The sequence below is a fragment of the Osmerus eperlanus genome, chromosome 13, assembly GCF_963692335.1.
Source record: "Osmerus eperlanus chromosome 13, fOsmEpe2.1, whole genome shotgun sequence".
NCBI classification, from domain to species: Eukaryota; Metazoa; Chordata; class Actinopteri; order Osmeriformes; family Osmeridae; genus Osmerus; species Osmerus eperlanus.
This window is the reverse complement of record NC_085030.1, coordinates 11,951,356-11,965,424: the sequence shown is the minus strand read 5'-3', so window position 1 is coordinate 11,965,424 and position 14,069 is coordinate 11,951,356. Positions and strand designations below refer to the sequence as shown.

The following is a 14,069-nucleotide window of genomic DNA, read 5'->3' as shown; positions in this document are numbered from 1 at the left end:
CTATTCCTAAGGTTGCTTCTGTAGCCTTTCATTTGCGTAATGGTAGACGGGTGTTCATAGTCGTCAACCAAACTATGAGAACTATGGAGATTACACATCAAGGTAATTAGACTGCTGGGAGATTTTCATAATTGGCTTTATAGCATTTGTTATGATGCATAAATTGTATAGTACAGGGAGAGAGAGAGAGAGAGAGAGAGAGAGAGAGAGAGAGAGAGAGAGAGAGAGAGAGAGAGAGAGAGAGAGAGAGACTGTTAAAAACCAAAAGAGAGAAAAAGCAAAAGCTTGCTCTGCTGCACATCTGTCTATGCTTTTCAAGGCTGCCTAATGAGATAATGTTGAAAATGAGCAAGTTCTTAACAGAGTAGGGATGTGGGAGTGTCAGAGGCGTAGCAACCACCGTACGCCAAACATCTGAGGAACACGTCTCATCCCACAGAAGTGGCAGTGGGGCTGGGATAGAGGGTGTTCAAGATCCACACACAAAACATTATTATTAAGTACAACTATGGCTTATGAAAGTTATGTTGTAGTATTCATGCGGTAACATTTGTTATATTTTTTTATTCCCAAGACCAATTCAAAAAACTGTATGAGAATTTAAGATGAAATGTCACTGTGCCACTATTGGCTTCCATTGACAGGTATGCACCTCCACTTCAGTACATAAATAAATACGTAAACATCGCTATGGCAGGTTTGTTTGAATTCTAACCTATATTGTTCTACTGAATTCTTACTGTTGGCCTAGTTCTGCAATTTCGGGCTTGTGTTCTACAGTATGTCCCATCTGCAGACCCACTGACTGGCTTCAGCAGTCCAATTCACACAAGACAGGAGAAGTAGCCTACATATGTTGGATCACCAGAAGAGTTTGAGTCACTTGTCTTACTGAATATGCTAAGCAATATGTCACCAGAAATGTGGATAGATGCACTATTCACCTGGTGTTCACAAATAACATAAAGCCAGTTACAGCTCACTCAACAAGAAAACACTGCATTTGCATTTGATTATCTGTACATATAGTCAATTGTTTGACAATATGTCTACCAAGCCAATTCCAATGCACATGATGCAAAACATCCTTTTACTGGATATGTGAACTATCAAACTGGGACATATGACATTTTCTCATCTTTTCTGCAAAGACACTACTTTGGTATAGAACTACCATTTATACAATGTACATACATTGGATTTCAACAAATATTTAGATTTTCCTTTTAATGGTTATTCTTTTATATTTATTCCATGTTTTTTTTGCACTATAGATTTTTTAACAACCAGCATCAAGCTCTCTTCTTATGCAACACAGAGCAAGTAAATGTTTTGTCCATATTTGTTTCTCAAAACACACACACACGCTAATCAGAATATCTGAGACATGTCACTGCGGATGTGTAGAGCCTTACAGTTTACATGGTGGAGTTGACGTCACTGCTGACCTTACAACTGGTGCTCGTGCATGAAGGAGGCGCTGCCTCCAGTGGAGGAAGGAGAAGTCTGCTGTCCAGGTGAAGAGAAGCTGGCCAGAGGTATGACCTTGGCTGGCTCTGCTTTCTTGCTGGTGCAGTGTCTCTCCAACGTGTTATAGAACTGCGGACGGTTGATTCCTTTGTCCAGATCGTCCTTGGGTACTGACCGGCCCAAGGTGTGACGCCCGTCCATCTTGCCTCCTCGGGCCCAGCTCTGCTGGAAGCCGAAGGAAGGCAGGGTGATGGTGGTGGTGGACGTCTGGAACTGGGTCAGGGCTGGGGGCATCCAGCAGCTGTCGGAGTGGCCAAGGATCAGACATTCCTGGGTGCAGGTCTCTGAGGCTTCTGCCAAGGCTTTCTGCAGGTTCACTTCAATGGCTGCAAAGGCAATTAGGAAACGAGAAAAAAGAAGCAAGAACAGAGATAAGCTTAGTTAACTGTGTAATAAAACAGGAATACATTGAGAAAAATGAGAAAACACATACAAACTAAAACACCCACACACACTAAAGTACACTACTGTCATTGAGATAAACTGTTATGAGATGAAAAGCCAAAGAGGGATAGAGAATGAGGGGAATCACCTAAATGAAATACAAAAGTTGATATAATAAAGTTACACACTTATTTAAGGCTGACCTGCAAATGTCAACCTTTTAGAGAAATGAAAGGCTGTAATAAATGTTTGATTCATCTTGAAATGAGAAAAACACCACCAGAACATTTAATTTTCATTGGTATTCCCATGGCTCCAACTGTTTACCTACAATATGCAATGAATTCCCTGTAGCTTAATTAAATCTAGAAAAAACTGTCTCAGTTGTTTTTGTCTGCGATTGTCTTCACCGTATTAAATATTTAATGAACATTTTAACAAATTGTTGTTTATTTTTAACCCTGTCATCATGACACGCCTTGCTTTTCCTCAGATCTCGTTTGACTTTGAGATAAATCTGGTCAATTAAGATAACTCAAACACTGAACATGACCGTATCACAACCAAGCCCTGCCTCTTTCGAATTTGTGTTAGCGTTTTTGACATTTGAGGTACAACAAATATAGTTATGAGGACTGTATTTGATTTGCATCCAGAGGAGAGGACTGGAAAGCAAGGCACTCAAACTATCTTATCTCATTATGCCTTCGCTGACAACACATGTGAAATGAGTCTAGGAAGAGGCCTCACCATTGAGCCCAAGCAATAAAGCCTGTCAACTCAGATAATTAGAATGTAAAACAGTATGCACCAAGGCAAATAGGAGCCCACAGTGTTATGTTTCCTATCTGCCTAAGAAAAGAGAGGTCCTTGCTTGAACATCACATCAGTCCTCTAGGCTTCAGCTTCAAGCTGTCACATAGAAATAATTTAGCATATTTGCATAAGTAAGAACGCAATCAATAATTGAATGGTCCTAGGCCTATGAGTTCCCTCCATTACAAGTTGTGCATGCTCTGTTTAATTCTATTCCCAAGTCATTTGAAGAGATTTTTTCCTTCCACTGTGTTTATTGTTTTTTAAAGTCTATAAAACTAACTAGTTTATATATTGTTTAGTATATTGCGGCAAAAAAGCAGTCTACAATTAAAACATATGCTGGTATTGTTATGTTACAGTGAAACACTGTAATTGCAGCCTGAGCAGTATAAAAGCAATGTATTTTAATTACGAAAACAACAGCTGAAAATGAGCCACCTGATATAAACTATCCAGGATATATTTGGAGTCTCCACATGATGTCAAATCTGTCCTCTCCATATTGAACTCAGCCTTTTGAGCCCCTGTGTGTGTAAATCTGTGGAGCGGTAAATGTGTCACCTTTCAGAGGGTCACTACCTTCATTAAGGCTAAAATGATGCTGCTCACCCTTCTCTGAGCAAGCACAATTAGCCTCAGCCAAGTCCCTACTATTCCCTGACTCAATCTTTCTGAGGTTTCTGCTGTTGTTGTGTTTCCATAGCATTTTTCAACATTAAAATTCCCTCATTATTACACTGCACACATTGTCTAGCAAACCATTGCACCCACAAACACACCAAGGCATGCACACAAGCACATACAAAACAAGGCCTTCATGATTTTTTGGGGGGGCTACAAGAGCACTTTTCCACCCTAAAAGACATTAAGTTCAGTACAAAGGAAGGTGATTGTCTGTAATTACATAATACGTGAAAGGTGTCTGGTGCTTCAGAGCTTCCCCAGGTGCAAACGGCACAAACTTACAACATGGGCTGTCAGGCAAATTGTGTCAACAGCCAGAAGTGCTTCTATTTTTGCAAGTGATATTTCACATTAAAACAGCTTCCAAAGAGATGTAGCCTAGTCTGTATCAGTCACTACTCCGCTGGGAAGATCGCTTGACTGATGTTGCTGACAGCTCCGGCTGCTTTCGTCAACCAGAGGCGAACCGCTCCTTCTGACGCTGCCTAAGTGCCTTTTGTATTCAGGGCAAATAAAATTACCCCCGTGGAGCTTTTGAGAGGAAGCGCACCATGCTGATGCCACTGATCCCACATAGCTGTGAAGGCCTCTCTGTCCCTTTCAGAAGATCATTTGTATAAAAGATTCCATGGCAGAACACAAACCCTAATGGTTTTAATCTGAATCATCCGCTTTATCTAAAATGATTACAGGGTGGAATGTCTCCTACTGTACCATTGTCCTACAACATGACTCCGCCAGCAATTTGTTTGTCTCAGCGTTCATGGCAGCTAACTGCTTTTTGAGTGTTGAGTTGCTGTCAACACAATTAACATCACCAATCCCTTAAAACTGTAAATATGAAATTACAAGACCTGTAAAGTCTTTGTGAGATAATAGAACAATACACTATCCATGTTTGTTGTGTTTCTATAGTCTAAACTTCCTTGTGGCACAGTTCCTGACTACAAGTGGATCTAAGGTCTTCGGCAAGGTGATCCCACAGCAGTAGCCCATGGCAACCTTGTTCTGCAACATCGACACATAGCCGAGCCAAACTAGCTATTGAACACTGCTGCATCCACCTTTTTTGACCTTCCGTTCTCCACAGTAAAGTCCGTGGCAGACATTCTTCAAGCGTCCATGTGTAAAGATTTATTAAAAGAAGTACCGTATGAAACAGTTGCCAAAGGATGTGCAAATATTTATTCTCCATTGAGTTTCAGCACCATAAGGACTGTCAGGCAATGTGTTGAGGATCAACACAGCTCATTTATCCAAGCAAATGCAAGTTTACTGACAACATGGTGCATGATAGTCCGCGTATTAGTTAACGTGTACTGTTACTGTACTGTAGGTCTGAAACAATGTCATCATCAGAGTAAGCCACCCCATAATAAATCCCAAAAGGTTTAGTACTGTCTACTTTTTGGATATAAGGAAAATGTTGCTTTATCTATCTACAGGACCTCTCCTACACTATACAGTTACACTAATAATCCATCAACTCAATAATTGTATTCATTGGGCTTTTTTTTTTTACATTGAAAACTATACAATAGCTGCACATTACTGGAGCTTGTTAACAAAGACCATTTTAAGATGTTATATCAGGTCCCTGAAAGGGATATTTACAATGACAAGCTATTTACCCTCAAAGCTAGTTATATCTTGATGAGATTCACATTAAGACTTGCACACATACCATAATTCAACTCATCATGTTAGCATGCACCAACTCATTATTGCTAATCAAATAGATAATTGCATGGATTTAGGACATTAGATTCCCTGAACACAGTTAGGTAGTAAAGTTAATGAAGATACTGACTGTATTCTGACAGCAACAACAACTTTCCTTCTGTATGTCTTGTATAGTCATAATGAAATTGTCATTCCCATTTGATTGCTTCATTTAAATTAATTGTATTCTATTGAAATGACATAAAATGCATTCTTCTAACTAGCAAGTGTCTAAGGTGAGACATAGGAAGAACTTTATTCAAGCAGATGCTTTGTATTCAAGACTATGCTGTTTCACTCTGAAGCATGGCTAACAACATAACATGGCAGGGTCTCCCTGACATTTGAGAGTCATAAAGAGAACCTTTACACGCCTCAACATGTCAATGTCAGGTGGTTCAAGTTCAACAAGAAGAGAGTGTTTTCTAAGGTATTTCGTGTCATGGGATGAAAAGTATGTGTAAATGATAGACTTTACTTTACTTACTTTAGTTGTGAAATGGCAAATATGCAAGTACTCGGGTTAGACAGGCTTTGGTTGTGTGTCGAAGAAAGAAACACTCACCAGCGATTAACGGAATCCCATTCTGTCAAACACAATGAATTTTGAAAGGAAATAATTGAATTTGTAATTACAAAGACTTTATCACTTTACATTGCCTAACACCCACTCAAATTCAGCATCTGGATAGGCAAATGAACGGTCATTAATAATAATGAGGATATTTAACCTCACAGCCATTCCAGAATAGTCAAGATGACGTTTTCATTATGCTGCATGTCACAAGCATGACTTGGATAGCTAAATCTCTGCAAATATATCACAGATAGGCCAACTACTGTATTACATGATACACTTTCCTTCTCTCACTCTCTCTCTTAGTGTTCCTATTTCAGTCACTTTCATGATTGATTAAAACTTTGGGTTTCGGATTCATGTGGTTTCATGATACATTCAACGATTACCAAGCTTTGAGAAGACATCTGGTTTCAGCATGAACATGTATCATCATCATGCATGGTGTGTTCTAGAGGTATTAGTTCATGTGTGTGTTGGTTCTTTCTGTGTGGTTCTGGCCTGCAGGCACAAGTAAGTTACAATTGAAATTAGTAACACAAAATCCCGCAAAACCGATTTAACACAGATTTCATACATTTTCAGGTTTTTACCCCCCAAAAAGAGGATTATAATCCTACAGGAAGCAATATGGGATGACAAGCGCTGTCATTGTCAACGGTGACAAGGGCAGGTGAGAGTAAATATTCAATTGAGGCAATAAAACGCTGCTGTTGGAAAGAGGGTTTGGCTGTGCCACTGAGGTCAAAGACCTCATGCACTGTGGAAGGTGACATGCGTTATGATCTATAAGAACTATTCTGAGGTGAGGAGATCAAGGTCTTGACAACCTGATGAAATTACGATAAAATCCATGGTGATTCAATGATGACGCATTCCAATGATGTGTGCTCTAGAGGCATTTGACAGTGTCGCTGATCTAAGGTAGAGGGGGTTACATCCAGATAGGAATATCAGATGACACTGTATAAGGACATCTAAAATAATGTAGTGGAAGAAGTTCCATGCCACACATTCACTTGAGCAAGTCAACCAGGCCACAGAAAACCGTAAAAGCTTGAAGTCCCACAGAATTTCTTTTTCACTGTCCCTTCTTTCCACATTTCCAAAACAAATAGAGGCGCCTATAATGAATGGGGTCCTTTAAAGAAGACAATATGCCTGAGATAAGAGCAAAAAAGGTCATTCATATATACTCTGAACTAATTACGTTTGATGCATTTGTCGAGGCTCTCCTCACAATGGCCGGTCTCAGAGCTGCATACGTATTTATCAGTACTTGTGGGACCCATACAGTTCCACTGCTGCAATCCATCTAGCCTTGTCTGCTCTCTGTCCCCTTCTCTCCCCTTCCTCTATTCTCTCCCATTTGACCCGTTGTAACTGAAAGTAATTGCAGGCAGAAAACAACATCTAATGATTACTTTATCTGGGACTCCGGGAGAGAAAAGTCACAGACAGGTACATTCAACAGAAAGAGGAGGTTCTTTTTTTTCCCGACACACAATTTCAGACCACAAAGAATATTATTGACTTGGCTGAGATTAAAACACCCAAACAAATAACAAAGTAGAGAGAAAGGACAAAGTGCACAAAGAAAGAAAGGTTCTCCTGAACACCTAGTGTCAAACACTTTTCTCTCTTTTTGTTACTCTTGATTAAATATATGTTGCAGGTTGAAGCTTCCATCCTCACCAACAAAACCTAATAGAACTTATAGGTTTAATTGAATGTAAATGTACCCATCTACTGCACTACACCCACCTCCTCTACTAACTTTCTAAGCCTTCTTAATGAATAGCATCCAAAGCCGAAGGCTACAGCGACACCATAACCACCATTTCTGTCAACAAAAAAGTTGAAAGTGAGAAAGATAGGGAGACAGAGGGGAGAGAGATAGATAGAGACAGAAACAGAAGGAGAAAAAAATGATAAAGACAAATTGCGGACAAGCTTTATTCCTGCCACTTGACTTTTTTTCCGTTTGGTCGTGATGGTACTGATTGCATCTCCTTCATTATGTCTGAAGGCTAGTCTTGTCTTCAGGATGGGCTGAATCTCTGTCAGCCGCCCAGCCGTCGGTGTCAACATCAACACAATCAACGCTGGCCAAACACACAGCATGGGCTGAATAGATGAGAGGTGCAAACACCATAACAATCAGCAATCAGCACTGATCACCGCGACGACGCAGAGAGTGCTGAAGAGGACTCATCTAGGATAGACTTTCTGAGCTTGTTCAGGATACTGCTGTTGTGTAGATGTGTGTTGCAGACTAGAAAGAAGTAATACATAAATGCATATTTACCAAGGGTTGAGCACAAAGAGATAGGCCTCCCTTAAAATTCATTGCAGACATATGAACGTATTAAATCTCCATATTTCGTAATTTCTCAGAGAGAGCAAGCATAAAACTTTCAGGTGAAAAATGGGAAATAGGTTGATAAAGACAAACCTGACAAATAGATTTGATGTTTTTCAAAAAGCTTTGCAGCATACAAGAGCTCTATATACAATCTACTGGATAAAAAGGGAAGCTTTTTGATCCAAACAAGTTAAGTGTTCCTTGGATATGGCCTGGACAATACATTGTCATTACCCAGCCACAGTGTATACAAAAAGGTCCAAAACGACAAACATGTCATAGATACAAACACTCTGAATGTACAAATAGAAACTGATTGTTAGTATGTGGTTTCAGAACTTCATGCATCATGTGACTAGAAAATTCATCAGACTGACCTGTTGGCCCCAATTATTATGGAAACCAAGAATGAATCAAATTAATGTTGAGGTCTGCCCCCGGCTTTCACTGTCATGTCTCTACATCCTGTGGGCCCAGCAGAGGAGAAGAAGAGGTGGAATAAACAAGGTGCCACCACTGCATATGCTATATATCTTGTAGTCATTAATGATTAGCTCCTTTTTCCCTTAGCCATACATTATTGTTATTGCCTCTGTGGTCAGACAGATAGTAAGTGGATACAAAGGCATCAGCCGAGTCTATCTTTCAGCTGTTAACTGGCAGGCAGAAAACAAGTCGCCAACACCACTGTCATTATTTCAGTGCATGAGGGATCTAGGAAACTGCAATCTTTTATGTTGCTAGCCCGGAGGGATCTGTTCTGCGCTATGTGTCTGCTTCTACTTTTTCCCCTTTTTTGTCCGTGACACATCTGACAACGATGTCTTCTTAAACACACACACTTTGGCCACAAAAAGATGACCTAAAGAATAATAATATGGCATTGACTCACAAGCAGTCGTGTCGTATTGACAGTATTGGCAAAGCTGTCTGGAAAAGGTATATGTAAACCAGTTGCTTAGCTGAATAGTGGTTGCATACAGGATTTGCTGTATCAGTGTGTTGTGTAGTAAAACGGTTAATATAAGGGGCAGGCACTCCTGGTCCCAGTACGCATGTACACTTTAAAGGTTTTCTTTTCTGAGGCGGTGTAGTGGTTCCTCAGGGGACAAGTATTAATTTTTCACTCAAACCTCCTTGAATAATGAATTTTGTCCTATTTATACCCCTGTGATAAGTCCATCAAATGCCCTAAAAAGGGGTTATTCTGAAAAAGCTATGGCTTTCAGAGAGAAAAAACATGAAATTTCCGACCTTATCATGTTTAATATATTTGTATGAGCTACTAAGGACGGTAAATCAGAAAATGTATCACTAACAGACATAAAAAAACATCCAAACTGTGTATTTGATTAAATCTGATCTATAATTTTTGCGTTTCGACATTGACTGTCATTCTCCCCTCCCAAACACAGACCTAGTTCAATCATTTCCACTACACAAGGAGCAGCTGACAGACACCCTTATTTACTAGTCAGAAAAAGATGCTAGTGTTAGTGGTAATGTTTCTGTCTGTGGGTTCTTGTGTTGTGGGCCGTGAGTGCAGTCTCCTTGTCAAAGGACTGGCATTGATGGTTCAGCACAACAACAGAGTGAAAGACAGAAAGAAAGTAAGGAAGAGTTAGACAGACAGAGAGTCAGAGATCTAGAGGGCAGCAAACATGGCTTGATTCCTCCAGAGTAATCAGACAAGATTCTGCTTCTTTCCCCTTGTGTACTTCTATAGCACTCACATGCTGTATGGGTGAAAGGATTCCTATCTAGTCACTATGTACCAGGGAAACAATTGAGGGCAAAGCCTCCTGCCTCCAAACCATATAACTCTCATAACTTCAGTTATCAACTGTGTCTAGGAATAGAATAGTATACTTTGACATTATGGTATAATCAACTTTTCAAAAGAAAAGAAGATTATTTTAAATTACTACCTAACAAGCACAGTCCACTTACGGTATATTCTTCATATCCATCTGTCATATAATCATAAAGAGACTGAATTATCAGTAATTCCATTAACTTTTCTAAAACCTTATTTTCTCTTGTTAGTAAGTGGCTGAGCCTTGATGTGCATGTTGTTAGCACCTTTTTATGAAGCTCTTTTATCATTATCACCTTCACCTATCTGAACTCAATTCTTGTCTTACAAAGCAACTTTCAGATGCTGAAATGAAGTAGTTTCAAAAGAAGAAGAAAAAACAGGATGCTATGTGGATGTAGGTTGCTACTGATTGGGTTTTGTCAACGATGATGAGGGGAAATTCTCTAGAGGGCAGAACATTCCACAGGGAAAGAGCCAAAGAAAATATCCCCTTTGACTGCTTGTTCTTCCAAGACTGCCTGGAACTCATTGACCCCAATGTTTTTTTTTTTTTGCCTTTAGTATCAAACATCAAACATTAACACTGTACACTTTTTTTGATTTGTGTCCCTACCAGCCCCCAAGGTCTCCAATCACCACACACACACACACACACACACACACACACACACACACACACACACACACACACACACACACACACACACACACACACACACACACACACACACACACACACACACACACACACACACTTTATTATTCTCCTGCTAACCCGCAAACACCCCCACAAACCCTGTGTTCTGTCTGGTCTCATGCTTGGCGTCCTGGATGGGCCATAATGTCAGGATGCATTAACCCTCGTGCTGCCTTCGGGTCACATGACCCAAAGGTTCATAACGAACCATCGTTGTGTTTACCCAATTTTACCCAATACAAAAACAAATTAAAATAATTTTCTTTTAACCTTTGCAATGTGGGGGGTCTGAGACAGCCTAGCTGTTAAAAGAAAATGCTTCACTTTGTCTTTGTATGCGGTAAATCTGTCGCAATACGACGGTGGGTCACAATGACTGATGGGTCAGAATGACCCGAAGATAACACAAGGGTTAAGAGAGCTTAGGGAGGGCATTGGGAGGAGGTTCAACTTCACTAATGCCCCTCCTCACAAATGTCACAAACTCATTGGGGCAGTTGTGCATGGCATGTGCAACTTTAAATTAATTCCTAGTACAGTGCAGCCCCAATTTTCGGTTAGCTATGACATCACCAGCAACTAGATCCCAAGTCTATTTCAAGACATTTTGAGTGACTCACTGTATAAAGAGACCAGTACCCATTTCTATGATAATTTCCTATTCACCATGGGAAGACAGAAACACTGATACGTTTCATTTCGTTATTATTAACTGGTGTGGAAATGTCTAGGATGGGGCTGCATAGTTGACTGTTGTAAAAGAAGCACTTGCTGAAGTTGTTATTGGGGTGGAAATTTGACCGAAAATGCTAGTCTAGTGCACATTTGCTAGACCCACATATGCATAGTCCAAGCTGTGGCTAGACTCTTGCTTAGCAGGCTAAAGCAGCCCCACTAAATGGAAGGAACCTGGCTTCCAAATCGTGCACTCACCACTGCAGAACAGCCTAGTTGTCCCATGTAGAGGCTTTAGGAACTACCATTACAGAATTGTCCTCTTTATTAGCCCCATCCCAGACTCTCCAGTCTCGTCTCTAATTCTGCTAATTAGCTGAACCTATCAGGTAGACAATTTCATTTTCAATTAAAACTCTACTCCTACTTTGACCTTGGGCGCGGCATGGGGACACACTTACAGACCCACACAGGTCCCAGGTAGTTACACATGCTATTTAAGAAGACATTTTAACTCAAATTGAACCCAGCTGCTATTGAATACATAGGCCCTGTTCGACCGAATCAAGACAAGAGTTCAGCAAGGTATATTTCTTCCGGAAATATCCCTAATGTGATTATCGAAAGTGACCCAATTAACCCCTCCAAGGCTGGACAACGAAGGTCCGCCTGGGCCTGAAGGCTGACAGATTTACGAGTATGCAGTTAATCTGCCTGACTAGTTACGGCTGTGAATCCAAATGTTTGGATTATGATGATTACATGATGGCGACACCACACACAAACACAGTAAACACTTTGTCTCATCAAGACAAAATGCCGAATTCATGTAACATAGCCTTTAAGGTCTGTAGTATGTCAGAACAATTCCACTCCAAAGAATTTTATGTAGACTACAGTTTATTAAATGGTTTTAATCTTCATCCTCCAGAAATATACATTGACCACATAGAAAAACTAAACAACATGACTTGACCTATACTGTGATGACAAAATGTATAGGGGAAAAACAATTAACCAACTTTGACAGGCTCTGCAATCACAATTGCCTCTCCGACTCGATGCTGTGTCAATCAGCAAAATGTTTGTTTCATACAACGCTGCCGCTGGGTTTCATTTGAAAGGCGAAGGGAGATGCAGCAGTGAATCATCAGTCAATAGCTCAGAGCCAGTGGTAAATGTTGATTTATGACATTCTCTCAACCTAAAAGCCCCACCCCCATCCTTTTCCATCCAGAATCTGCAATATTGGTAATGTAGGAGTTAGCCAAAATTTGAGAAAGAGGAAATTAAAAGTTTGTCTAGACCAATCCCCCCCCCCCCAAAAAAAAGAAACAAAAACCAAACCAAAAAACTGTTTCTCTAGTCAGTTGAGTGACTGTTGCAACATTTTGATTACCTGTTCTTTTAGTCTTTAAGTAAATGAAAGAGGGAAGGTAGATCTTCTCTAACTGTCATTTTTTATCTGCCTCAGCTTCAATAACAATTTTCTTCACCATGCCATGATAATGGAAGTGGGACCAGTCATTGAAATCATGATATTAGCCTCCACTACAATGCAATTCCACAGGGGTTTTAATTTACTGCATATGTGTAACCAGAGTGAATCTATCCTGTATGACATTTCTACTTGTATCTGCAAATTTTCCTCGGCTCTGCATTGTCTCTGTCTTAAACCTGCGATGGCTTGTTCATGACCAGAATAATAGTGCCACATCACTTGCGGAGAGCAGAAAAAACCATTTCAGCGGAAACGTGTTAATGTGAATTCATGTGAAGAAGAATGTCGCAACAAAACACGGGCATAATATTGAATCGGCTATCCATGTTTTACCTTACTTTAGGGAACAAAATTGTCTTTATCTGTGTCTGGAAAGGTCTGATATTGTCTAGGCATTGCTCTCTGCAGCTCAGACAGCAATGCCAAAGGAATGCAATCACAATAGCAGAATCTTGTCTTTTTAAAAGAGCCTTTATTACTGAAGGTTTATCTGCAGTTAAAAATATTACACGACAAAGCTAGATTATAACAGACTGAATGTCGTGTTCAGCATCATTTCATTTGACATCCTTTAGCTGGATTCGTTGCTTTTGTTCCATTATCTTACTCCCAGCCCATGCTATTTGTGTAATTTATTTACTTATGTCGGATCTGAGGGAGTCAACACAGATTTAGGAAAGGTTGGGTATGGGCCATTTATCTCTTTGGCAAGCTGCAAACTAATTTACTAATTTGCTTCTGGGTGACCCTGGACATTTTTATTCATGATCCATTAGTAATGTATTCAGACATCATACTGTTTCTTACCTTTAAGAGAATGCTGGGGTAGTATATTGGACAAACCGTATGTATAAGAACAGTGCTTAAGGAAACACTTCACTTGTTTCACTCATTTTGTGAGGGACTAAAAAGAATGGTAGGTAGGTCTACTGTATCTGAGTCATCTATTTAATTTGAACTGGACTGTTCTTTCAGGCCTTTTAAAATAAAGGTAGAACAATGACCATTTAAAGTTGTTGCACAATTCAGGTTATTGCCTTTTTAAAAGAAATGTTATTCATTGTCATTGTCAAACCTGCTGTTGAAGATCATTTCTTGAAATGCTGCGGGAGGAACTAAACATCATATAGAGAAAGAGATTCAATTTCTGAAAGTCGACTGGCTTGGAATTCAAAGTACAGGGTGTTCGTTGACAGCAGCCTTCTAGAAAAGGAACAGAAAGTATATATCGAACAGTGAATTGATATTAAAAGGAAACAGTTAGAACAATCATCCAAAACAAATCCAAAATTTCTT

At 39.9% G+C, this 14,069-nt stretch overlaps 1 protein-coding gene across 1 annotated transcript in view; it reads right to left on the bottom strand.

The window, feature by feature from the left end:
- Positions 1-224: 224 nt before the first annotated feature.
- pcdh11 (protocadherin 11) overlaps positions 225-14,069 on the bottom strand; it is a 106,896-nt gene continuing 93,051 nt past the window's right edge. The window contains exon 7 of the mRNA XM_062476481.1: positions 225-1,856. Within this exon, the coding sequence (XP_062332465.1) occupies positions 1,450-1,856 (407 nt within the window). The 3' untranslated portion in view covers positions 225-1,449. The remainder of the gene's footprint in view (positions 1,857-14,069) is intronic.